Source organism: Phaethon lepturus, unplaced genomic scaffold, assembly GCF_000687285.1.
Source record: "Phaethon lepturus isolate BGI_N335 unplaced genomic scaffold, ASM68728v1 scaffold20412, whole genome shotgun sequence".
Classification (NCBI taxonomy): domain Eukaryota; kingdom Metazoa; phylum Chordata; class Aves; order Phaethontiformes; family Phaethontidae; genus Phaethon; species Phaethon lepturus.
In genome coordinates, this window is record NW_010521472.1 from 1 (window position 1) to 24,333 (window position 24,333).

Here is a 24,333-nt window from a genome sequence, read left to right on the forward strand (position 1 = left end):
GTGGGGAGGTAGCGGGACGCGCTCCCAGCGGACTCCTGTGATCCACAGGGGAGAGGAAGCGGAGGGCGGGGCGGGGGGCATCTCCCCTCAGCAGGGATGTCAGGAGCCTCACCGCCCCTCCTAGGTGGGGCAGCCAGCTGGACATCCTCTCTCTGTTACCCCTTCGGGGGCTGCTGCCCCCTTTTTTGGCTGAGGAGAGAGGTGTGTGTGTGTGGGCTGCAGCCCGTGCCCAGGCCTGTCATCTTCGGGTGGCAGTGGCAAGCAGGGGAGGCCGAGGAAGAAGCCTGCTGAGGAGGAGGGCGACTGGCCTTGTCATGTGAGCTGTGGGGAAGCATTTTGTGATGCTGCATCCTCCTCCCACATAGGAGTCTCATGGCCTGGTCTGGGGTCAGCGCAGTCTCCAAGTGCCCCTGCACTCTCATGGGGGCTGCCAGGTCTTTGTGGGGTGCTCTAGTCTGTCATCTAAAAGTCACGCTGGGTGTTCGCTGCAGTATGCCGTCCTTGTATGCGTAGGCTTAATTTCTGCTTCAGCCTCATGGACTGTGCCTGTTGTTGTGGTACCATTATTGTGGCTTCAATAGTTGGAGCAATCCTAAGTGAGGCAGGTCAGTACGTAGTGGTCGTGTCTCTTAATAGACTGTGTGGAATTGTTGGTGCAGAAGAACAGACAAGCTTTTGGGTCCACGAGCACTTCTGTTATGTCTAGCTGACTCCTTTTGTCCCTTTTCAGCTAGTTTTGCCTCTGGAAGGGGACACATGCATGGTATATGATGAGTGACCTTATGCAAGAATTGCTTTTATTTGAATCTCAGTTCTATGAGGCTATTCCTAATGAGCAGGCTTAGTTTGCAGATTTTCAGGCCTTGTCTTCTAAGATGTATATATCATGCATCTTTTGAAGATAATCTGCTAGCCCAATGCTCAGCATATTTGCCATAGGAGTGGCAATGAAGATCCCTGACAGCACAGCGTATCTTACTGTACATATTTGGTTACTGCTTCTGCTCTGAACAAATTTCAAACCAGCGGAAGGCTAGCGATGAGTGCGAGTGACGTGTTTTCACAGTGGCTTTTAATTCTGCGAATACCATGGTGGGGAGAACAGGAGGTTTCTGCTTTGCAGCCTTAAGAAAAAAGGAATTGGCGCAAAGCGGCTGTTGACACACATGCGTCTGCGGTCAGCTCCTGAAACGAACAGCTCACCGAGTGCAGTTATGAGCTCGTTCACCCCAGTGGGAGAAGTTTGTGGTTTGGGTTCTTGTTTCCTGCTGGGGATTGCTGTTGTCTACATGTGACCGCAGCTTTTGCTGCGTGCTCAAATGGAAAATAGATGGATAGTTGTGAAATAACACAAATAAATAGTTTGAAAATAACTGTCTTGGGAGAAAAAGTTAAGTTTTTATATCAGTGATTATTTCACATAAAGCATTCACAGTGAGTCTTTGCTTGATTCACCCCCAAATACTTGGGAGTGCCAGCGTGTCGTGTAACTGGGAGGAGGAAATTGCAGGGTGACTATGGAGAAAGGGAAGCAAAGTTTAAACATTGTCTTCTGTACTTATTTATAAGAGTCAGCCTTTCAGTCAGGAGTCAAATCATGTCGTTCTTGTTCGTACAAAATTTCTGTCAAAACTGAAGTGTGGCATTGGGGTTTACTTGTAAAAGCGGACAAAGTTTTGAGATGCTTGTTGAGCTCTGAGCTGGCACAGGCGATTCTTTTTCCCCTTCCTGGGTCTCTTGTTTCAGGTGTAGTAAGCGTAACTCGATAACAGTGTTTTTCAGGTATTTATTAGAGTAATGTTAATGGAACTATTTACATCTTAATATTAGAAGTTTACTGATCTGAAGATTCAAAGGCTAAGAAATAGGAAGGGTTTGGTTCTGAGGATAATCTTTTTCTGTAGAATATAAAGTAGAGGTTTGGGTGCCTGTGGTCGGTTGGGTCCTCTGTTCTGCCGCTTGCTTGTTGCGTGAGGTTGGGGAAACCATCCTCCTTCCCTCAGGTCTTGTCTGCCTTATTTGTAAACTCCTTAGGGCAGGGGCTCCCTGCTTTTTACCTTGTGTAATATCAAGTCCATGAAGCATTCATTTTACATGGCTACTAATAATCTCCATGAATCTGTGTAGTTTGTGGCTCTCCATTGTACAGTTTCTTGAAAATGTTTTCTCAAAACTGTTTTAACAGAAAACTGCGTTGGGATGTGAGTCTAACTTTTGGTTTGTTGAAATGAGTATGGACTAAAATTTGAGTTTATAGCTCTGGGAGGAGAAAGATTATCTCTTTCTGATGCTATGAATATTATTCTCAAGCCTCTCATGCTTAATATGTCTTCCTTACTGTAAATTTTGTTCCATTTGTACGCTATTTTTTTGATTTATCTTTCTGAGCAAGATTTCTCATGTCCTGTGGCTGTAAGTCTACTGTACCTGAGCATGTACAGAGAAAAGAAACCTTAGTTAACTTTTAGGAAGTGGAAAGAAATTCTTCAGATTCAAAATGCATGTGTACGTAGCTGTTAGGAACACAGTAGAACTCAGTAGATTGCGGGGGGGCTGTCGCTCAGAGCATCTTCAAAGTTCATGGAAATATTGTTTGTTGTCGGCTCAAACACTTAAAAAAAAACCCACCACCACCACCAAAAACCCCAACAAAAAACCAACTCAGTTCTTTTGAGAACTTTGGAGCAGCTTAAAATGTTACTGGGAAATACGACATAACCTAAACAGTAGTGGAAATTGTGAAGCCTTTGTAAGGCTGCAAATAGGCATTCAAAATTCAGAGGCTGTAAGTCCATTTTCAGTGATGAAGTTTTTACGAAAGAAAACACATTGAGGAAGTTTTATGATTTCTTAGGTTTACAGTTTGAGAATATGATTATGCAGTGTCCTGTGCTTTGGTCGGTTAAGCATTTGGAATTTTATCCAAGTCTTGTTTAAAAGTCTTATCTCGAAAGCCTGTTTAAGGAAGTGTTTATTTAGTATTGCAGTTAACTTAATCTCACCTTCCTCTTACTGCCTGATTAGGAGGGAGAATAATTTCTTAATTCCACATGCCTTAATGAGAACATTTCTTTTGATCTTCCTCTGTTTGCTTTGTCCCTATTACATGCTCTCATAGTCTCTAGTGTTTCAGGTAAAATTACAGTTGAAACTTAAACTCAAATTAACTTCAGAGAAATCTCTATATATGACTGGCAGGATGTTTTTAGATATGACCGCTTAGGGTGACGCTTTTTGAAACCTGCGCTTCTATCCAGACTTCTCACAATGCTCTTTTGAAAGTCTGGTCACTTAAGCTCAAGCACCTCAAGTGCTTAAACCTGAAGTGAAGCGCTCTGAAAAGTCTGGATGTGGCTTTTGGCTGGTGAAATATTTGAGTTTTGTTAGCTTCCATGCAAATAGCTAACGTGCAGTGTTGTTAACAGCTTTTTGCAGAGAGAAGAAAGATGGAAAGTAATGCAGTTTTACTGGAATCCAAGTCCTCTCCTATCAACCTTCTGAATGAAATGCATCAGCTGCGTCTCCTGGGCCACCTCTGCGACGTGACTGTCAGCGTGGAGTACCAAGGCGTCAGGGCAGAGTTTGTTGCTCACAAGGCTGTATTGGCAGCAACAAGCAAATTTTTCAAGGAGGTGTTCCTTAATGAGAAAGGCATGGATGGCCCAAGGACCAACGTGTTCTTGAATGAGGTCCAGGTTGCTGACTTCGCGTCCTTTCTTGAGTTTGTCTACACTGCTAAGGTAGAAGTGGAAGAAGACAGAGTGCAGCGTATGCTAGAAATAGCCGAAAAGCTGAAGTGCTTGGACCTCTCGGAAACCTGCTTTCAATTAAAGAAGCAGATGCTTGAATCGGTGCTGTTGGAGTTGCAAAACTTCTCTGAATCACAGAACTCTGAGGAGGAGAGCGCTACCCAGCCAAGCATTTTGCTCGAGTCCAAAGCAGCTGCTGTGGCAGAAGCTGACCAGGCAGACTGTCCTCTGGCTCCTCCAGATTCCCCAGTAGACAGTGGAGTGTCTCCTGAGACGCCGGCTACCAAATCAAAAGAGAAAATGGACAAAAAGAAGGAAATGATGAAACCTCCTTATGCCAAAATCAGAAGGGCAAGCGGGAGACTCGCTGGGAGGAAGGTATTTGTGGAAATCCCAAAGAAGAAATACACGAGGCGGCTGCGAGAGCAGCAGAAGAATGCAGAGGTTGCTGTTGAAGAAGACAAATATCCTCAGGACCAGGATATGTGTGATGCAGAGAGGGAGGAGGAGCAAGCAGAGAGCAACATCAAACCTGAAAGCGAAGAATGTGATGGCAACTTTGAATCGGAAGAAAACCTGAAAAAATCCGAAGAGGATAAAAAGAAACGAGGCAGTAACTTCAAGTGCAGCACATGCGAGAAGGAATTCCTGTACGAGAAAAGTTTTCTCAAGCACATAAAGCACAGCCACGGCATTGCAGCCGAAATCGTTTATCGGTGTGAAACCTGCAGTCAGACCTTTGCCAACCGGTGCAACCTAAAAAGCCACCAGCGCCATGTCCACAGCAGCGAGCGCCACTTCCCTTGTGAGCTCTGCGGTAAGAAGTTCAAGAGGAAGAAGGACGTCAAGAGGCACATTCTCCAGGTTCATGAGGGTGGTGGGGAGCGTCATCAGTGCCAACAGTGTGGAAAGGGGTTGAGCTCCAAAACTGCCTTGAGGCTCCATGAAAGGACGCATACAGGCGACAAGCCTTATGGGTGCACAGAGTGTGAGGCTAAATTTTCTCAGCCTTCTGCACTTAAAACACACATGAGGTATGAACAGACTTAACTGGCCTTGTTAGATTCTGGGGGGAGAGGCAGAATCCCCTGGAGCACACCTTGAGACTTCAAGTGAAGTGGGGGTGTAAAATGTGACTGCAAAGATTCCCTATTTCCTTTTTTGTAGCTGTTTTGGGGGTTTTTTCTCTGCTTTTCAGGTTAAGGGAGTTACTGTAACTTTCTTTAAGCCAAAGTAGAAGTGCATGGGTCGAGGCCTGCTGCTGCTGAAGTGCACAGTTAAGTTTTCTCATGGCAGTAGGCTTGTTAAGAGTCAATGGGATGTTTCGCATGAGGAAAGCAACTCCCACGCCAAATTATTTGTAGGATTAGGGCTATAATTATGTTTCTTTATAGTCAACAGAATAATGTTATGCTCCAAGTATGAAAGTATTCTAAAGAGATTTGGCTGTGTATTAAATTGAAGAATACCAGATTTGGGTGCTAAGCGTAGAAAACGAGTGATACGTGACTAGAAACAAGCCAGCGTGTCACCATCTGGAGGCGAGTGAAGCATCAAGGGCGCCCACGCAGAGCTGATGTGAAATCACTTGTAGCGCTTAAATTGCAGCGAGACCTAAAGGTGGAGGTGTGAACGCATGGTCATGGAACTTCATGGGAGAGACTTTTTTTATCAAGGCAAAAATCCTAGCTGTTAAGGGCTTTGGCCTGCTTTTATCAGTCTACCGAAAGCGCTCATCTGCAGCCAAAGTTCAGGTGATAGCCAGGGAGTAAGCGTGGAGAGGGAGGTATAGAAGAAATATCCCGCAGTACTACTACTGTGATCCAAAGAGAGTATGCGGTAGTATTCCTAGAGGGTTCATTAACCCCTGCTTTGTTTCACTGCCCCTTTTGAAGTCAGTGGGTTTACTCCCAGCGGTAGGAAGCACATCCAGAAGCATAACCTTTGCTAGAGTGCTCCTGTCGTGTTACTGCTGATGCAGCTGTATGGCATCTCTGTTTCATCGTGTGTCCTTTCCTAACTGCAGTAACTGCTCTGTGCTGCTTAAAAAATTAGGTTTTGGCATAGTTTCTCCTCCGTCGTGTACCAGTGTGACTATTCAGTGAGCTGCCTGAATGCTGGAAACTCAGTGCTGTTCTAACTTGTGTATTGTGATGGTCTGTGGTGAGAATTTCTCATCTTTTTGTATATATTTTTACATCTGCACTCTGGCCTCTGTTGGCTGTTCAGGACTATTCAGAAGACTCCTGAAGTGTGCATGGGCTCAGAAATTAAAGGTAGAGTAAACTGGCACGGGCAACAATTCAGTGAGCTGCCCTTCCTGCACACACAGCCTTCCTCAGGAGATGATACCCCAAGCTTGAGGTGACAGCAAGAAAACTGATTGTATAAAAGTGGTATCTTTTTATTCTGCTCTTTGGGTGTCACTTGTTCCAGAGTCACTCCCTGCTTGACGGCCTCGCAAGAGCAGCGTGCCCAGGGACGCAGGAATATCACTCAACGTTCCGTGGAATATTTTATTGACATCAATATAAAGATACTTGCTTTACTTTAGATCCCAAGATGGTTACATTTTTTTCTTTCAGTCTGTCTGTCCTGGGTACACGTTTTCTAAAATTTTTTTTTTTTTACCTTTAAAAATTTGTTTTTACCTCAAGAAATTTCTGGATCTGGGCCTTGGTCATGCAGCGCATGTGTGATTGAGCAATAAGAGCAGCACTGCAGGAACCACAATGCAGAATTTGTCCCAGGTGGAGGTACTTTTAAAAGACATTACAATCTTCTGCAGCTGTACAGTCACTCTTCAGAGAGCAGCCAAAAAGTAAAGACAACTTGTGTTGTGCTGCACACGAAAGAGAGATACCTCGGTGCTTTAATGTTGCTTTCTCGTTTCAGAATCCATACTGGTGAAAAACCTTTTGTCTGTGATGAATGTGGTGCCAGGTTCACTCAGAATCACATGCTTATATATCACAAACGATGTCACACGGGTAAGGCTTGCTTTTGCAATGTGCTATGTATAGGAGATGGCCTGCTGTGAAACCAGGAGATCTTATTTTTGTTCAGAAAATGCTTTTTTTTAGTTGTTTTTTATATAAAATCACTATATTCTTGCCCCTAGACATGATTTTACCAAGACAGGTTCCTATAGGTGGATAGACAGACAGTGGAGAGAGGAAAAGGAGCTGATTAAAGAGAAAAGGAGTTCCCATCTGGCTGGGGTCCAATATCTGAAGCGTGGACTGAGGCTGCTTTGGATAGTCTTCAGTATCCAAAGATGTGTCATCAATAAGAATTCAACTAGAGCTTTTAAGAGAAAAATGATTTCTCTGTAAGTCTGGAACGGTTAGCCCAAGGAATATAAAACAGCCGGCTTGGCTTATCCTGATCTGCAAAGAAATCTTTTTAAAAGCATACGTCCTTCTCCTGGGTATCCTTTGTAGTATAAATCAGTGTTTTGAGTTGACCCTTCGTACCACCCGTCAGTTGTGTGTGGTACTTTTGCATCTCTTAATTAACCTGTCTTAAAACAGTCTGCCTTCCGCCGGTAACTTGTAACTAAAGGTGGGTAGCAGGAAACATTACATTACAATGAAACAGAACTCCAGAAACGCTTTTCAAGATGCACGTAACTAAAATGGGCCACTTACAGGCGGAGGCCTTTCGTCAGAGGCACGCAGTGTTGTGTTTGTGATGAGAGTAAGCCAGACCACCCCAGAGATGGTGAGAAGACTGCTAGCTGCAGCTCTCCCTGGGCTTTTCATGTACTATGCAGAGCAGTTGGCGCGCTGTCGGATAGGGGCGGTTGCCCTTGGAGGGTTTTGTGCAGATTTCTCGCGGGGAAGCTCTTGTGCCTTATGCAGAGATGGCTGCTGTCGCTGTGGCCCTTTCAGATCCTTTTTGTGAGGCTGGCGTGCCGTTTGTGGCTAATATCCTTCAGTTTTTGCGTGGGATGTTTAATAGCCTATCTCAGATGCTATGCTGGCTTAATTCTCCTCTTCACCCTTGCTGCAGGCGAAAGGCCTTTTATGTGTGAAACGTGCGGGAAGAGCTTTGCCTCTAAGGAGTACTTGAAACACCACAACAGAATCCATACTGGATCCAAACCATTCAAATGTGAAGTTTGCTTCAGGACGTTTGCGCAGAGGAACTCGCTTTACCAGCATATAAAAGTTCACACAGGTAGGAGGTGCTCTTTTTCGTTTGAAACAAACCATCCCCATTTAAAGACGTAGACTTCACGGTTGCTTAATTCAGACAAGGGATTTCTTCACTGGGATTTCCTATTGCTTTAATTCCTGCACACACGTGTCAGTTCTTGATGCAGTGTTTTCTTTCGTCTGCTTCCCTTCACCTAGCACTCCCTGAGCTTCTTACTCAGTTGCAGCAATTCTCTGAAATACTTCCAAGAGCTATGCAGGTACCGTTAATAATACTGCTGCCTTATTAACAGGAGGATTATTAGTGCCCAAAGAACCATGTCCATTTTAGCACTGAGCAAAGCACTGCAGAGACCTGATGTCGTTCTTGTCCGCTTGCCCACCTTTCATGTTTGCATTCTCTCCTGCTTGGATTTTTCTCTTCAGTGTCTGTTTTTAAGTTTTCTTATCTGCTCTCTGAAAGCCCATGTTATTCAGCCATACAGTAGGTTGCAAGTACTCGTGTTACTTTCATCACATAATAAATGCCACGCTTGCTTATCCAGTGCCACTCTGGGAAGTGTCCTTGCCAGAGTTCTCTGTGTTCATGAAATTCTTTTGCTGCCGTGCCTTGCTCTTTTTTTACTTCCTGCGTCTGTGTGTCTGGTGTGGTGATGCTAATGGGTTTTTTTCTGTTCTGGTAAGTCCTCTCTTTTTCTGTGACACCACTTGACTCTGTTACAAAGTTCTGTGGTATCCCTTTTTCTACCTTAACCAAGGAAGGAGTAAACAGGTGGTTGTTTCAAAAACTGCTTAATACAGTGACTGTAGCAAGACAGTTCAATGTAATTGGAGGTAACCTAGTGGTTATGAGCAGCTCTGATATTTGTGCTCACAGAACGTACCTCGTAAATAGGAAAACTTATCTTCCGGGACAGGACTGTAGTTGCTAATGGAAAATACACGTAAAAAACCAAGGAGACTTCAGTGGTTGCACAGCTTTAGGCAGGCTATGGGTCTAGCCCTTGCTCTGTAAGTATCTGCTTGCGTCAGATTTACCGGTGAGAATTCTGAGAACATCTCGTTTTTTTTCTGATGATGCTTGTGCGTGCCGTATCGTTTCACAAAGTACCGGCTTTTACTTGAGGTTCCCCAGCGAGAGGCACTTGCGGCACCCCTGCAGCACCACTTCAGTGCTGTCCTCTGCTTTCAGGTGAGCGACCCTACTGCTGTGACCAGTGTGGTAAGCAGTTCACGCAGCTGAACGCGCTGCAGCGTCACCATCGAATACACACCGGGGAGAAGCCGTTCATGTGCAACGCCTGCGGGCGAACGTTCACCGACAAGTCCACCCTCCGACGGCACACTTCGGTAAGAACCTGTCAACCTTGTAGCCCCAGCGCCTTCTTCTGTGGCCATGTACTGACCCGTCCGCTTTGTCAGGCCTGGAGGGGGCTTCCTGTCCCATTTTTGGTGGGATTGGCACGCCATCCTCTCTCTGACGTGGCATTACGATACTCAAATGGTTCACGTTCAGTCCCGAGTCTGCAGTGAAGCTGTTCTTACTCCATTGTGGCATAGCCCATGTAGGGCACTCCTGAGGACTGTTCGGTCCCAGGTTTGTTCTGCGGCCTGGGAGCGTGTTCCCCTTGCAACTGGCAAGTGCCAGAATTCTTTCTGGGCCGGGCTCTCTGCTGGGCCCGTTGGATGCCTCACCAGGGACACAGATTAGCGCCTTCACCTATACCGACCTAGTTTTGGGGTAGTTACGTGGGATGAAAATAGAGGTCTTTTCTACCAGCATCAAGTACGAGCTGCATCCAAGCTCTTCCCTCCCTGACAGGCATCATGTGTTCAACCCTTCTGGGTTTTGGTTATTTTATTTTTTTTTCTCTCCAGATACATGATAAAAACACACCCTGGAAGTCTTTCCTCGTCATTGTTGAAGGAGCATCTAAGAATGATGAAGGTCACAAAACAGAGCTTCCTGATGAAGAATATGATGTGTCACCTAAAATACCAGAGAAGCTGCTGTCTTTCTCTGAAAACGGCCACTATCAAAACTTGACTGCTGTCGCAGGGAGTGTGACTGCGCTGCATGACAACGGCTCTGCCCCGGGAACAGACTGTAAGTCAGATGGGACTCCGGGACCCCAGGAAGCCCTTATAGCTACCACTTTAAGTGAGCTGACAGTGCTACACACGCAGACAGACTCTATTCAGCCACAGCTTCATGCTCTGGTGAACATGGAATAACTTGGCATTTACAAATCCAGTTTAAGCTGCACCCTCTGTATAGTCTTTGACTTTGCCAATAACCTCCTGAGGGAACTAGGGGAAACTATTACAAGGAAGCAGGGCTAGATGTGCACTGGATCTCTAGAACTTCCTCCTCCCAAAGGTGGGGTGGTGGAAGTCCCAGTACAGTTTATTCCCCACAAATAAAAGGGGGTAGTTCAGCTTTTTTGCTTTAGCTGGCCTGCAGTGAAAGCGTCTATATTCAGACAGGTTGTGAAGATGGGAGTTTGATTCCCAGTTGATTTGATGACACACGTACAATCAAGAGAAATGATGTTGTCTTTCTCAGCCTAGTAGCTTTGTGCAATTAATTGCTTTTTCCCCGAGTGGGAATTCGTACATAAAATAAGTTTTACTAAATTGCTTTTTAGGAAATGTTGGTTTATCTCTGCTTTTGCCAAAGATCCAAGCAGTGAGCCAGCTTACTCGTTGGGAGCAAGCTTCGGAAAGATCTGGAGTTTCATTCCAGGAGTTCTGATTGCCTAGTTGCAAGTGGCTGTGCAGGTGCTGGTATTATCACTGTGTTTCAGTGAAACCTGGTGTAGTTTAACCCTTGCAGTCAGTCAGACACTCTGCACCTTCTAACTGCTCTCCAGCTTTTAGATATAATTTGGCAATTAAGAGACCAAAATATCTCTTGTAAAAATGTCTATGAGAAGTAGTGCTTCGGCTGTGCTGGAAGAGCATGTGTAGAAAGACAGGTTATTGGCACTTTCCTGTTAACTTGTATCTGTTTTCTGCTGGTTCAGACAGGTCAGCGATACTCTCCTCCCCACTGTCGCTCAGATCTGCAGACCTACTTTTAAATTAAGTAATACTCTGGTGGGAAAAGATAAATTACCGTTTTGCTGTCAAGTTGCTACAGCGAATTCCACTGGTGCAAGCATTTCCAGAGGTAAATTCAGTTACCAATGAGAGGCAGTCGGGGTTCGTATGACTAATGGCATAAAAAGATGCAAATAAGCGAGAAATGTACTGGACTGTTGAAGGGATTTAGGTCTTTATTTCCCAGATTGTGACTACCCTCACTATGCTGGAATCTGAACAGCAGTTTTGGCCGAGTGCCTGGGTAACTGTCCCCGGTGAGGTGGCGAGAGCCCTTAAGAACGTAAGCGATGAATAAACTTGCAGCTCAAAGGCTTTAACTGATAAGCATCTGCTGCTGCTGCTAAATTTTAGTAGAATAACCCTGGCAATGTGCCTTTTTAAATCAGGAAATGTGACAAAGTGAGCACAGGGACTAAGGGTCCCAAGTAAAGCTTCTGTGCGGCCCACGCTCCCAAACCGCAACTTCCGAGCCTGCTCCAGCACCTGCTGGCTCTGGATCCCAGCGCCACCACTCGCCCGAGAATCATGCTTAGTCTTTGGGTGTTTCTTACCCAGCCAGCCAGCTCTGTCCTTAGTATCTCCTCCCCTTCCCCAGGGAGTACAGCCCCTTCTTCTTCCTGGTCACGTCCAGTAGCTGTTGCACAGGGAAACCCCAGGGAGTTTCTGTCCAGGGTAAGAGTCTTCTGCATTTCCTTTGCCAACACCAAAGTTGGGCTGGAATGAGAAAGTTACTTCGGTTGCCTTCAGCTTAACCTCACTGGAGAATTTGGGGCATTTTCCCCTGTGCAGGGGAAGGAACCTTTGAAATAGTTGGCACAGACAAACCAACCCCTGCCTGGGCTGACTCCTGGTTTTGGGAGTAGCTGTGAAGCAGCAGCAACTTGCCAGTACGGTTAACTGCTTCAACCTCGGGCCCACCATGTAAAAATCTGGAGCTTTTCTAATTTGTTTTCCTGTTTTGCTTCGCCGTTTCTCTTCAGTATAACGTAGAATTTCCACAGAACCTTTCTCAGCTCAAGCTGTAAGAAAAGCTTTCTGTAAGGCTGCATTAGAGCAAAGGTAAGCACAATCAAGCCTTGTTAGAGCCCGTTCTAAGGCTTAGGGGTTGGCAAAGCAATAAAGATATCCAGGCTGTGGCACAAGAGCTATTTTTGAACCTTAAAGGGACGTCTGATGTGGTACCGTGGAATCCTAACTTAAGCTATAGAAAGGGAATTTTTTTAAGAGAACATTTCCAAGAGGTTATATTTGCAATATTTATTCTAGCACTACGTTGTGTTGAAGCTCAGTATTCCCAATGACCCCATGTAAAGAGGTTGTCATGTAAAGAGGTTGTAGATATATTTAAAGTCTGAGCATTAGTTCCTGTAGCCAGGGAAGCTTTTGTACTCCATGAATGTACTGAAGTCAGTTACTCATATGAACTGTTCTTATTAAAATATTGAAATCTTAAGACTGACCAGTGACTTGCTGACTGTTCTCAGATGTTTCTAATGCACAGACCCCCATTGCCGTGAGCGCACCAAGACTGGGGTAAGTCCTAACTCTGCTCTACAGCAGGCCTGTCGGGTGCCATGCCGCTGCCGGAGCGCGACAACCCCGGCCTAGGCCTTACCTTTCCACGCGTCGGCCGCGGTATCTTGGAGCTTGCCTTTAGGGAGGTGTTACAAAATGCGACGCTTGGGGATGTTGCGGTTTCCTACAGCCGACACATCATACAACAGGCAGTTAAGTGGTGTGACAGTCACTGCGAAGCGATCAGCCAGTGCTTTCCCATGCCCCTACCTTAACAGGTCACCAAAGGAAGCCCTGTGCGTAGTAGCTCCTGTCGTCACACCCCAGGGCTGTGTCAGGCTCTAGCTTTAGCCTGCCTTCTCCAGGAAAGAACAGTTATCACTACGTAACATTCATGATTTTCACTTTATTAATGTACAGATTCACACAAAACATTATATTCTTGCTAAGGCCATGTCATTAATAAGTTTTCAGAGTACAGAGTTGTGTACTAGGGGGAAAATACAGCAGAGTGGCAGATTGTCATTTTAAAACTCTCACAATTTACCACTGATACACTGGAGGACATGCTGTAGCCTACTTACACAGAACTAACATTTGTATTTTAATGATACAACTCCAGAGCACAGTAACAGACCCCACGGCTATGGTCTTCTGGTCCACCAGCCCCATATGCATCTTCCCCCAACTGTGCTTAATGCGGACAACTGGAAAAGTGAACAAAAAAAGGCATAAAATCCTGGCCTCGGTTCCACGTGACACTAGGGAAAGTGAACCTCGGGGCCTGGGCTTCCCTCACCAAAGCTGCTGGACCCAAGCCAAGGCAAAGCCATCCATACCAGGGGTCTTCGCTCGCTATGGAAACAGGTAACTAAAACAAAAATGGTTCCAACCCCCTCCTCTTAATGCAGGTAAGTGCAGCAGCAGTTACATCTCTGGGCCGTCTGGTGCAAAACAAGCACAAATCTGCAGCTCCTCCAACTTCAGTGGTAAGATTACCTACCCGCCACCTGAGCTGCGGCCTAAGCCCGGTATTTCCTCTGCCCAGTGGAGGTGGCACAAGCAGGGGAAGGACTCTGGTCCTGGCCCGGGGTCCCCTTGGCAGTTGGTCCTCGTTTCCAGGACCTCTGGAAGCACCTCAGGCAGACAAGAGCATTTAAAGTACTTCTTTGCCAAGTTTGGGGGAAGGACAGATGTGAGAGGGGGTGGTCCAAGTTAAAAGTGATGGCTTTGTTGCAGACAGAGTTTGATGAGTAGCCTTAAAAACACACCCGAGAAGTGAAGAAAGTGAAGTTGCGTGGAAAAATAACCATCCAGGCATTTTTAATGTGCTCACCTTGGCCAGTTCTGCACAGCTTTTCTTTCAAGTTATGACACACAGACTGGGCTATGGAAAATAAGTGACCATGCCGAGGGGAAAAAATAATCTGGCACGTACCAGGAGCGGTTTTTGGTTTTCGTAAGCCTGGGGTAGAGATAAAGTGCTACTTTAATAGAACTAAACCCCTTAGAGCCCTGCATTTGACTTGAATACCTAGAATAAAAACAAATCGAAGTGTGAAAGCTGGCATTTTGGTTGCCAGAAACAAGGGGTAGAGTCTGCACTGGGCAGCAGTTACCTCCTGGGGACTACTGTGCTCTGGCCATGGGAAAGGGAGTTGTGCCAGATAAAGCAATTAATTAATTGTTTTTTCATTCCTTACATGTCAGTAGTGCAGCTGAAAATCACTTCACTGACAACTAGTGTAGGCTCCCAAGCCCTTCTTAATGCATACACATGCAATAATAGGCAGCTTAATCATCTCTAGTCAAGCAAAGCATTGCACGGAAGAGCCTCGGCTGCAGACATTTTGAAACACATTTCTAAAATCACTGCAGCAATTTTCAAACATGTCTACACCTTTTCAAAGCAAGCTCCCCTCATCTGTCGCCCAGACAACTAAAACAAGGTTTCTGTACAGCATCACGTCACAGGAAGGAAGCAGAGAGGTCAGAAACTAAGGGGTGGTGCCCGGTGCACACAAAAAACCTTGTAAGAGAGACAGCAGCAGCAGTTCATGTAAATGAAAAGCTAGAAAAATAGATTATTACTTGGGTCAAGTCACCTCCGGGGGAGGAGGGATGGGATGCACCGTAAAGTAAGTGGAAAAATAGATCCAAGAAAATATAGAAGAACCTCACATTTTATATTTAGATCTGAAATACAAAATACACTGGTAACTAGGTCTACTCGCAACGCCTGACGCCAATGGCAGCAGTCCTGGCCCCTAACGTGCAATGCTTCCAGCACTAGATCCCTGTCCGGGCTGCACTTACACGTGCACACACGTATCTGTATCAGATGTATACACACCCACGCATACGAGAGTCACAAAGCCTTTCACTAGCACCAGTAAAAAAGCTCCATCATTTAAAAAAAAAACCACACAACTAAACAAGGTCTGAGTGTATCTGACAGGTCCACTGAGAAACAGAAAACAGTAATACCACAGCAACAGATCAGAAGCAATTACTTGCACTGCACTGGCGCAGACAAAATATTCACGTGCTGGAATCGAGGGTACTGAGCCATGGGACAGAACAGCAGGAAAAAATAGTAGTTGCAAAGTGCAGGCTTTGGGTTCACAGCTAACAAAATTAGAAAGTATTTCGGCCAGAAGTGCTGCTTTCCCTCAGAAAGAGCTGCCAGTGATCCCCAGAGCATCGCTTCTCATCTACCCCTGCTGTCACGACAAAGAGCAGGATACTAAAGAAACACACAAGTCATTGGAGTGGTAAGCGACAAAATAAAGCGAGATATTTTATCACGTGTCCCGTCGCGGTCCTTGGCTGTAACACGAGAACAGATTACCTAGGCTGCATGCCACAAACACCACGCGCGATTCACTTCAGGTCCCCGTCCCCTTCTCCTTGGATTGACTTCTTGATGCGCAGCAGCATGGTGGTGAGCCACTGGTCCAGGCGGGAGATGGAGTCGTACTCCTTCACCTGCGGGGAGGAGGAGGAGGGAGGCGAATTCTTTAACCTATTGGGGGAGGAAAAAACAAAAACGGTTTAAACTAAAGGTGTTAGAAATGCTGCAAGAGAAGCATTCTGCAGCTCTTGAAGCATGGTCTTTTAAAACTTCTAGCATTCCCAGAGAAATAAAATAAATAAAAATATACCAATTACATTAATTTATAGTCTTTCTTTATATTAATCTTATATTAATAAATTAATATAGATAATAATTAATAAGATACCTATGTGTCCAAAAGCACACAGAGCACCTGAAACCACTGTCAAACACCAAAAGGGGCTGGAGTAAAACCAGGCAGGATCTTTCCTCCACTCTCAAGGACACACTAGTAATTTTAAAATAGGAAGTTTTAGGCCTTGCTAACACCCGTCTCTCCTGGGGCCCAGAAGAGGAGGAGGAGGAGGACCCGTGGGGAGAAGATGAGGAGGAGGAGAAAGAGAAGGAGAAGAGGAGGAAGAGGAGGAGGAGGACCCGTGAGGAGAAGAGGAGGAGGAGGAGAAAGAGAAGAAGAGGAAGAGCACCCGTGGGGAGAAGGAGAAGATGAGGAAGAGGAGAAAGAGGACCCGTGGGGAGAAGATCAGGAGGAGGAGAAAGAGAAGAAGAGGAAGAGGGACTCGGTTGGAGCACTCGGAGCTCGGGCAATCGGTTACCCGACACTTAACAGCATGTGCGCACACCCCAAAAAGGTAAAAAAAAAAAAATGGAACAAGCAGCCCTCCTCAAGCACACCGTAGCCAATTTGCGACTACTTACTGCCTCGGTGTATGCCTCGCAGTTTTGCTCCTCGTGGGCTTCCAGCAGTTTCTAGGAGAACACCATTAAAAATTAGAAAATACTCCGTTACTGCGCATTCCCGCAGGGCCGGTGCAAGTGGACCCCTCCGCCCACGCATCCAGCAGCGGCACCTTCAAACCACCTGCCATCGAGACTGAAATCACTTGGGTTTGGGTTTTTTTAAGTTAGCTAGAATAATCATCTTTACGCTGCAACTACTTCCCCAAGTTTGGTGTAAACCCCACACAGAGTGAGCGTGGCATCCTCCAAAACATTCGAATAAGTGACCAAAATCTACGGCGAGGTGAAAAAGCAGAAAGCAAAGGGCAGCATGCATTTTGAAGCCTCCCCGTTGTTTTAATACCGGCTTTACTTACTTTCAATAGCTTGCACTCCCGTGAATCTGTGAACGCTGGGAACATTTCTTCGTATTTCTCAAGGGCAAGCTGAAAGAGAGAAGATAACCCTTATGCCCTTATGCTCATTTCACACAAAACTGCTTGCTTTTAATTTCAGTTTCTGCCTTCCAGTCCTAAAACCGGATGGAGAGCTTGGGAAAGCATTCGCAGTAAATGCCATTCAACACTACGGCGCTTCCAGCTGCGGTCATGCAACGGCCACGCAAATCCCCGCAGATGAGGAGAAAGAGAAGAAGAGGAAGAGGAGGAGGAGGGCCCGTGGGGAGAAGATGAGGAGGAGGAGGAGAACCCATGAGCAGAGAAGGTGGTGAGGAGGAGGAGGCGGAGAAAGAGAAGAAGAGGAAGAGGACCCGTGGGGAGAAGGAGAAGATGAGGACGAGGAGGAGGAGGAGGACCCGTGGGGAGGAGATGGTGAGGAAGAGGAGAAAGAGAAGTAGAAGAGGAGGAAGAGGAGGAGGAGGAGCCATGGGGAGAAGATGATGAGGATGAGGAAGAGAACCCGTGAAGAGAGAAGGTGGTGAGGAGGAGGAGAAGGAGAAGAGGAGGAGGAGGACGACCTGTGGGGAGAAGGAGGATGAGAAGGACCCATGAGGAGGAGGAGGAGCACCCATGAGGAGAGAAGGTGAGAAGGACTCTGAGGAGGAGGAGAGGAGGAGAAGGACAAGGAGAAGATGAAGAGGAGGAGAGATCAGGAGGAGAAGAACCCATGAGGAGAGACAGAGATGGAGGAGGAGAAGGAGATGAAGAGGAGGAGGAGGAGAGATCAGGAGAAGAAGGCCCCACGAGGAGAGAAGGTGAGGAGGAGGAGGCAATGAGGAAAAGGACCCATGAGGAGAGACCGAGATGGAGGAGGAGGACGGGGCGACGAAGAGGAGGAGGACGGGGGCGGGGGGGGCTGCTTTCGGCCATTCAACACTACGGCGCTTCCAGCTGCGGTCATGCAACGGCCACGCAAATCCCTGCGCACGCAAGAACGCATCCCAGCCGGCAAAGGTCGATTAAAAGGGACGCAGAAAGTCTGGGATAACAGCTCTGAGCCCACTGACCTTCGCGTTCAGCTCATCCACGATGAAGTGGCACAGAGCGGCTTTGAAGAAATACTCTTTCGCGCTGTACTTGAGCAAAGGATTATCCATCGTGTTCGTGCCGACCTAGGCCCAAGGAGATATTATTAAAGTTGGGAAAGAAAACCGCATCACTAAGAACTGAATTAAAAACAGGACAGCTGATTAAAACTGCACGCAGCACCACATGGCTGGCTGCGAATAAAGACTGTGAAAAAAAATGTAAATGCCAGCTTCTGTACAAAAAGCCATTGGGAAGCCTTTTAACTAGTCCCAAGCGAAGTCAAGAGACTCGCAGGCAGCTGCGAGAGCGCACCCACGCAGCCCGTCCTCCCAGGGAGCCGCTGCACCGGCACAGGGCTTCCACGCTGCTACCGCCATATGTCCTGTCTGATGCAGAAGGGGGGAAAAGCAAGTCGGCTCAGTGAAAACCCGCCCCAGTATTAACCCTCGGGAAGCACAAAAGCAGCACTGCAAGCGTTCCCAGGTAAAGACCTGGCACAAAGGCAGAGCAATCAAGTTTACAAATCTGGGGGGAAATTTTCTGCCAACCATATTTGTAAATACAATCAGAAGTGTAATTATAGATTTCCTTCCGCCAGCCTTTCTCTAGAAACAACAGAATTCAGGGGAAAAAAAGCCTTTAGTAAATTGAAGCAACTCTTAAAAGCGAAGGAGCAAACCATGTCTCGTAAAGGCATAATCAGCCCCGAAATAACTAAGATTAGGAGCTTCTAGGCCACAGCAGGTTTGCGAGACCGACGCGCTGACCCGCTTTTCATTTTGAAGAAATTTTGGCCCCAAGGGACAAAACACGCATCCTCACCTGCTCATAGATTTCTATCGCCTTCTGGTACTGCTCCAGTTGCGCGGCGTAGGCAGCCACCTTCAGCAGACACTTGTTGGCTGAGCTACGATCAATTATAGCATTAAAGTAAGTAAGTGTGGCCTGAGGAAAAACAAATCCATGCCCTGGGACACTCAAGCACTACTAGTACTACTTAGTGTATATAAAAGTGGGACCCAAAAGCTGCAAATCAGAGGGATTTTCTTTTTAACAGCCAAAATTAAAACACGCCCCAAGGCACGAAGACCTTCAGCTCAGCACGGACCTGGCCTCAGACACCCTTCAATCCCTCCTGTGCTTTGTCTGCGCACAGAACGGGCTCCCCAAACCAGACAAGCCTGCGTGCAGGATGAGAACCTTCAATAGCAAGCTAAGCAGGGCTCAGGCATCCCCCCCAAAGGACATTTTAGAAGAGGTTGGCGGGCGAGGTGTGCCAGCACATGGGCCGTCCAGGCCAAATCCCCGTTCTCCAGCCCTTCCCTGTTGTGACTCTTTTAACCAAAGACCACTTGCCTGTTAGACTCCTCTCCTTTGTAATAGTCTGCAGCCTGCTCGTAGTGCGCAATCGCCTGGGGACAGAAACATCGCGTTTGAATGCCACTTCTGAAGTACAATTTTCGGTCAGGCCAGCGTACAGCGACCGCATTCACAAAAGCTTTTTCCCCCTCCGCACACAGAGGAAGCGGTGGCGCGGCACTCCGTGGCGTTTCTGGTGGAGCCAGGTGCCACCGCGCATCCCCTGCACATTCAAAACACAAGGCTACCAGGGAAATTTGACCGTGAACTTTGTTAACGACCCAAACTCTGGTGCAGGTTTAATAGGGGTGACGCTACTCTTGAGGTAATGACTGCAAACGCTTACGATCACAGTGCAGCAAGGCTTCTGCCAGGTTTGCCACAACATAATAAAGCGCTTAACAGAACAGCCCTGACATAGCAGGGCTTGATTTAAGTAGGGCTGCACATGGAGAGGCAACGCTGAAGTCATTAATAGGGGTAGATGGGATCCAATGAAGTGGAGCTGAGGAAGCAAATGATCATCTAGAAAACAGTATTTAGAAACCACAAAACTTCGTTCTGCAAACTTCAAGCAGAAGATTCGCGGCCAGTTGAGCTGCTGCAGGATTCCTGTTCAGGGACCCCAGTTACGGGAATGAGAGAGGGTCAGTGCTGAAGTGCGAACGAGAAGGAACAGCAGCTTCTTTCGGGCACATAAGAAAACAGCTATAAAACTGGCCCCACGACTTTCCCAAAGTGCTGTTCAGATGTGAAACACCACTTCAGTCGAGAAGGTTTCTCACCCGGGTGTTTCTGCCAGCCCTGCTGTGCTGTTGCTCAGCAGAAGGGTACACAGAAAGAGTCAGGATTGCCCCACGAGAGATCCGTGCTGGGAAAACCATCGCTCGCCCTGTTAACACTAACTTCAAGTTGCGGGCGACTTGCGCTTACATAAAGAAGCCCAGTGCTGAATGGGAGATGGGTTTCGTCGGCCACACTGAGCTCGGTGCTGCTCTGGCCAGGGAAGGAAATGCAGCCAGCGCCACCGCACCTGCAGAGCAGTACCAGCAGCGCCCGGCATCCTTACCTTTTCAATGTCTACCAGCTCGGCCTCGTAGATCTCTGCGATGGTGATGTGGTGCTTGGCAGCAATAGTGAACCGCCCCTACAGAAGGCAGAGGTTGCACGTGAGATGGGGGCTCCCCCTCGGCCCAGCGCACACAGCATTTACCGAGCTGCATCTCTCACAAGCACATCGCTCCGTGAGCTGCCAGTGCAGCTGCTTACCATGTCGGTGTAGATATCGATAGCTGCATTTAAGCAGTTGATGGCCTCTGCAGCATGAGCGTTCAGGAAAAACAACAGTCAGCCAGCACGTCAGAATTCCCAGCCCAAGACCTCCCCCCCTCCAAAAATCAGATCTCAGTGTAACATCAGACCACAAAGCAGCTTCTTCAATAAATATCTACTCACACATGTGAGTATTTTTCAACATCACATTTTTCAACCCCTAAGAGCTACAGACGTAACACCCCTCGCATTTTTGGCGGCTGCAGCTCTAACCCCGATTCACCCAGCCACAACACAACCCCTTTCCCACCAACAGCCTCCCGCTTTCCCCAGGCAAAAATTCCAACGCTGAAAGGGAACGCTCAAAAATTAGGATAGGCAAAACACAAACGATGCGTACGCCGAGTTTGTCAGAGCAAAATTCAAAATGCTGATCGCATAAACATGCGGAAGCTGCCGTTTTCTAGGAAACTGGGGTGTTGTACAATTATAAGAGTGGCATCAGCCCCAAGTTAGTTTCTTCAGCCTGCTGGCACAGGAAAGCATGGGTAACACTGGGGGTTGGTTGGCCTGTTTCCAAACACTCAGCTAGGGTAAGGGGAATCAGAAATCTTCCACAATCCTGCTCTTAACCACCAGATTTAAAGAATTCAGGTCTTTTACCCTCATCCCATCCAAGGTCAGTCCGTTTTCCTCCCACCTCTCCTCTGTCCCTGGGAAAGGGGCTGGGGCTAAGGGCAGGGATCCCACTGCGATCCAGACCTGAGACCTGCCTTAAGCATTTCTTAAGAAATGAGTATTTCTCCAAAGTCAAGCTACACCAGGAATTAAGCTACCGAGGGGCAGTGCTTCACAACCAACGCGCTGCGGCATAACCAAAGCTCAGCAAAGGCTTTGGTACAGCCAAAGCGCCAGAGATCACCTAGAGATGACACCCCAACGCGTGCTGGCCCAACATGCCACTCCAAGGCGATGCAGACCAGCTCGCACCACCTGAGGGACTGCTTTGGAGAAGCAGAAGCCCAGGAGGCATTACAGCTTTCGAGTAGTCTGCAGCGAGAATCCACAGCCCGGTGGAGCCGGTGACTACCGAAAACCTTGCCACGCCACCTCCTCTGCTGCTAAGCACCTTTGCGAGAAACAATCCCGGATTTTGCTCCCCTTACCTTGCGGGTCTGCTTTTTTGTAGGCGTTCCCAGCGTCCACGAAGCTGGTGGCCGAGTCGTGTTTGCTCTGCAGCTGCATGTGCAGCTTGGCCGCCTGACAAAACGCGTTTCCTGCGGCTGGGAGAGAAGCACACACCGACCCTATGTAACCCCTCTGACCTGGCAACGAGCCGGATCGCCGCAAAAACGGCAAAGCATGCGTCACTTCCCAGGACCCAGAGAGGTTTAGAGATGCAATGACCCCAACTTCTTTGTCTGCTCATCTGCCGGGGGTTGAGCCTGTCCCCACAGGGCGCAGCAGGGGTATCCCACACGCATGCTCATCCTTGGCAGTGCACATTCATCCTCACCACTGGCTGCACCCTGCATCTACCGGATCAGCAAGGGGGAATCCCTTGGATCTCGAAACCCATCAGACCTGATGTCCCACCCCGCAAGTATTTCCTTGCTGAAGCGCAGGCCCAGGGCAGCGCCCCTTTAGCAGGCTTCCCTGTGGAATTACAAGCTTTCACTTTAAAATGGTAAACGGTACCCAGGCCAATTTAACATCACGAACATTCAGGTCACCCTCCCAACATTTAAATCATCGCAGGGCCGGGCAGAGGAGAGGAACTGCATCGCCATAGGGACCATCCCCATGGAAACAGCCCGGGATGTCAAACCCGGCTGTGATAATTTGCAGGAAGATGCTCGGGCGCACGCGGGTCACCCCGGCTCAGCCACGCTCTACGCAGCCCCACCCAACGGCGGGGGCTTGTACTCACCGCTCCAGTTCTTGGCAATCTTGAACATGTTGGCAGCCCTGGTGTACATTTCGCAGGCTTCCTCCACCCTGGTGTTGCCCCTGAAACACAGCAAAAGAGCCCCTGATGCCGTGCCAGAATGAAACGCCGCCCCCAAAATGGGGGCTGAGAGCTGAAATTGGTTTTGGGATGTTGCAGGCACGCATGCTCAGGCGACATGCCCCCTCCGGGCTTGATGAGGCCAATAGTCCTCATTTTAAAACACAGGGGAGCATCAGGCTGCTCAGGGAGGGGAAAGCTGGATTTGGGGAACTGGCAGCCCCCCACCCTCACCAGAACACTCTCCCAGGAGGTGCCAGCTCGTTACCAACGCACAGCGGAGGTGGGGAGGAATTCGGATGGCGCCTAACACGGTCCCTCCCAAGCCCCCTGCGAACGGGGAGCAGGCAGAGCTGGTGGGCAGCGAATAACCAAGCCCTCGCTAGAACCAGGAAGCAGAGTTTTTCATTGCATCAAGCAGAGGCAGGAAAGAAGAGGGAAACCCACTCCCAAAGTGGCAGCATAGGCTTTTTGCACGTTCCTAAAGAGTTTGGAGCCTGGAGCAAGCCCCCATCTGCTCCTTGACTCGGGTCCCTCCTTTTTGGGCAGGAGCAGCTGGCTCATCAAGAGTCTTACAAGACACTCAGCAAAAACACCTGCAAAAAGAAAACTCTAGTACACAACAAACTACTGCATCATTTAGAGAGCGTAAAGCCAATCAAATATTAAGAGATGTCAGACAACTCGCTGCTTGCGTAACACGGGCGCACACTCGCCGGGTCCCAACAAATAAACCTCATCAGACCAAGCCCCGACACGGCGATGGGTTTTCACCTCTGCACCTTCTGGTAAGGAACGCAAGCCAGAGAACAACTCAACGCAAGTCTAGCTGACGGGGTTTAGTAGCATAACTCAGCTCCCCGAACCTGATGATTAATGATTAATTTATCTTGAGAGAGAAGTTAAATATTTTTGTTAATTAAATGCAGATTTCTCCACAGACTTACTCCTAAAAACTCATTACTGCCCTCCATAGCACACAGCCCTCCTGACCCCAGAAAGGGCTGGAGTGCAGGTGAAAATACTTATTATTGCCATTGTTTTTCGCCTTCCTTTTTCTGGCAGACAACCACGCTTCATTTCTAAGCCCAGGTAGGTTTTTTGGACCGCTCTTTCTTGCTCTTGAAAGCTGCCTTTTGCAGCAAAACTAAACTAAAGCCAAAGGAGGCGGCGCAAGGTAATGTTACACCCTGCAAGGCATCCAAAACAGGGCGGTTTTCAGCCTTTTAGTCACAAAAAATAAAAAAAAAAAGCCCTTGTGCAAGCTAATGGAGCTCTTCAGGAAAAAGCCTGGCCACCAATAACACTTTTGGCCGGGCACTCAGCATTCTGGGCATCCCCTTTCACCAGGAGGATACCAAGAGCAAAGTCACCCACCATCTTTCCTTCCATTTTAAAAGCAGTTTTTCTTGCATCTATTTTTAGCCCAAGAAAATGAGAAATTTGCCTCTCAAAATCTCTGCCGGTTCACTCCAAGGATTTTGGGCAATTTGCTGCCCAGATTACGCCCCTGGAGCACATCCTGCCCGATTAATCTGTCAGAGGCTGGGGATGAATTTATTTTTAAAACGTCTGCTTTTAGGACCGTGGGCACTAGATTTTTCCAGGCTGTTGTTTAAGAAACATCAAGTCCTCCACAGGAGCATCACTCCATAAATGCTCTTCTCTCAAAAATATAAAATAGCCAAGACTGCTGATTTTTCAAAACCCTTGCGGGTACAGCTCTTGCACCCCCAGGAATATCTACCTTTGAACAAAGAGACCCGGTAAAAAGGAAGCTTTGCCCTTTTCAGGCGGCATCGCTCCCGCTGGCAAGCCCATCCATCCAGAGCGTCTCCGTGCCAATGAGCAGAAAATGACCTGTAAAAACCCGAACCTGGTCTCA

At 47.6% G+C, this 24,333-nt stretch overlaps 2 protein-coding genes across 2 annotated transcripts; one reads left to right on the forward strand and one right to left on the reverse strand.

The window, feature by feature from the left end:
• The first annotated feature begins 3,446 nt into the window (after positions 1-3,446).
• Positions 3,447-10,259, forward strand: GZF1 (GDNF-inducible zinc finger protein 1). Its single transcript, XM_010281536.1, has 5 exons — positions 3,447-4,783; positions 6,645-6,739; positions 7,764-7,931; positions 9,102-9,259; positions 9,788-10,259. The coding sequence occupies exons 1-5, from the start codon at positions 3,447-3,449 to the stop codon at positions 10,142-10,144; spliced, it is 2,115 nt and encodes a 704-aa protein (XP_010279838.1). The 3' UTR covers positions 10,145-10,259.
• Positions 10,260-15,382: 5,123 nt separating this feature from the next.
• Positions 15,383-24,248, reverse strand: NAPB (N-ethylmaleimide-sensitive factor attachment protein, beta). The gene is made up of 11 exons (XM_010281537.1): positions 24,203-24,248; positions 22,371-22,451; positions 21,607-21,723; positions 20,438-20,484; positions 20,238-20,315; positions 19,166-19,221; positions 18,632-18,716; positions 17,788-17,892; positions 16,700-16,768; positions 16,302-16,352; positions 15,383-15,517 (listed from the first exon to the last, which is right to left on the reverse strand). The coding sequence occupies exons 1-11, from the start codon at positions 24,246-24,248 to the stop codon at positions 15,413-15,415; spliced, it is 840 nt and encodes a 279-aa protein (XP_010279839.1). The 3' UTR covers positions 15,383-15,412.
• Between the last annotated feature and the right edge of the window lie 85 nt (positions 24,249-24,333).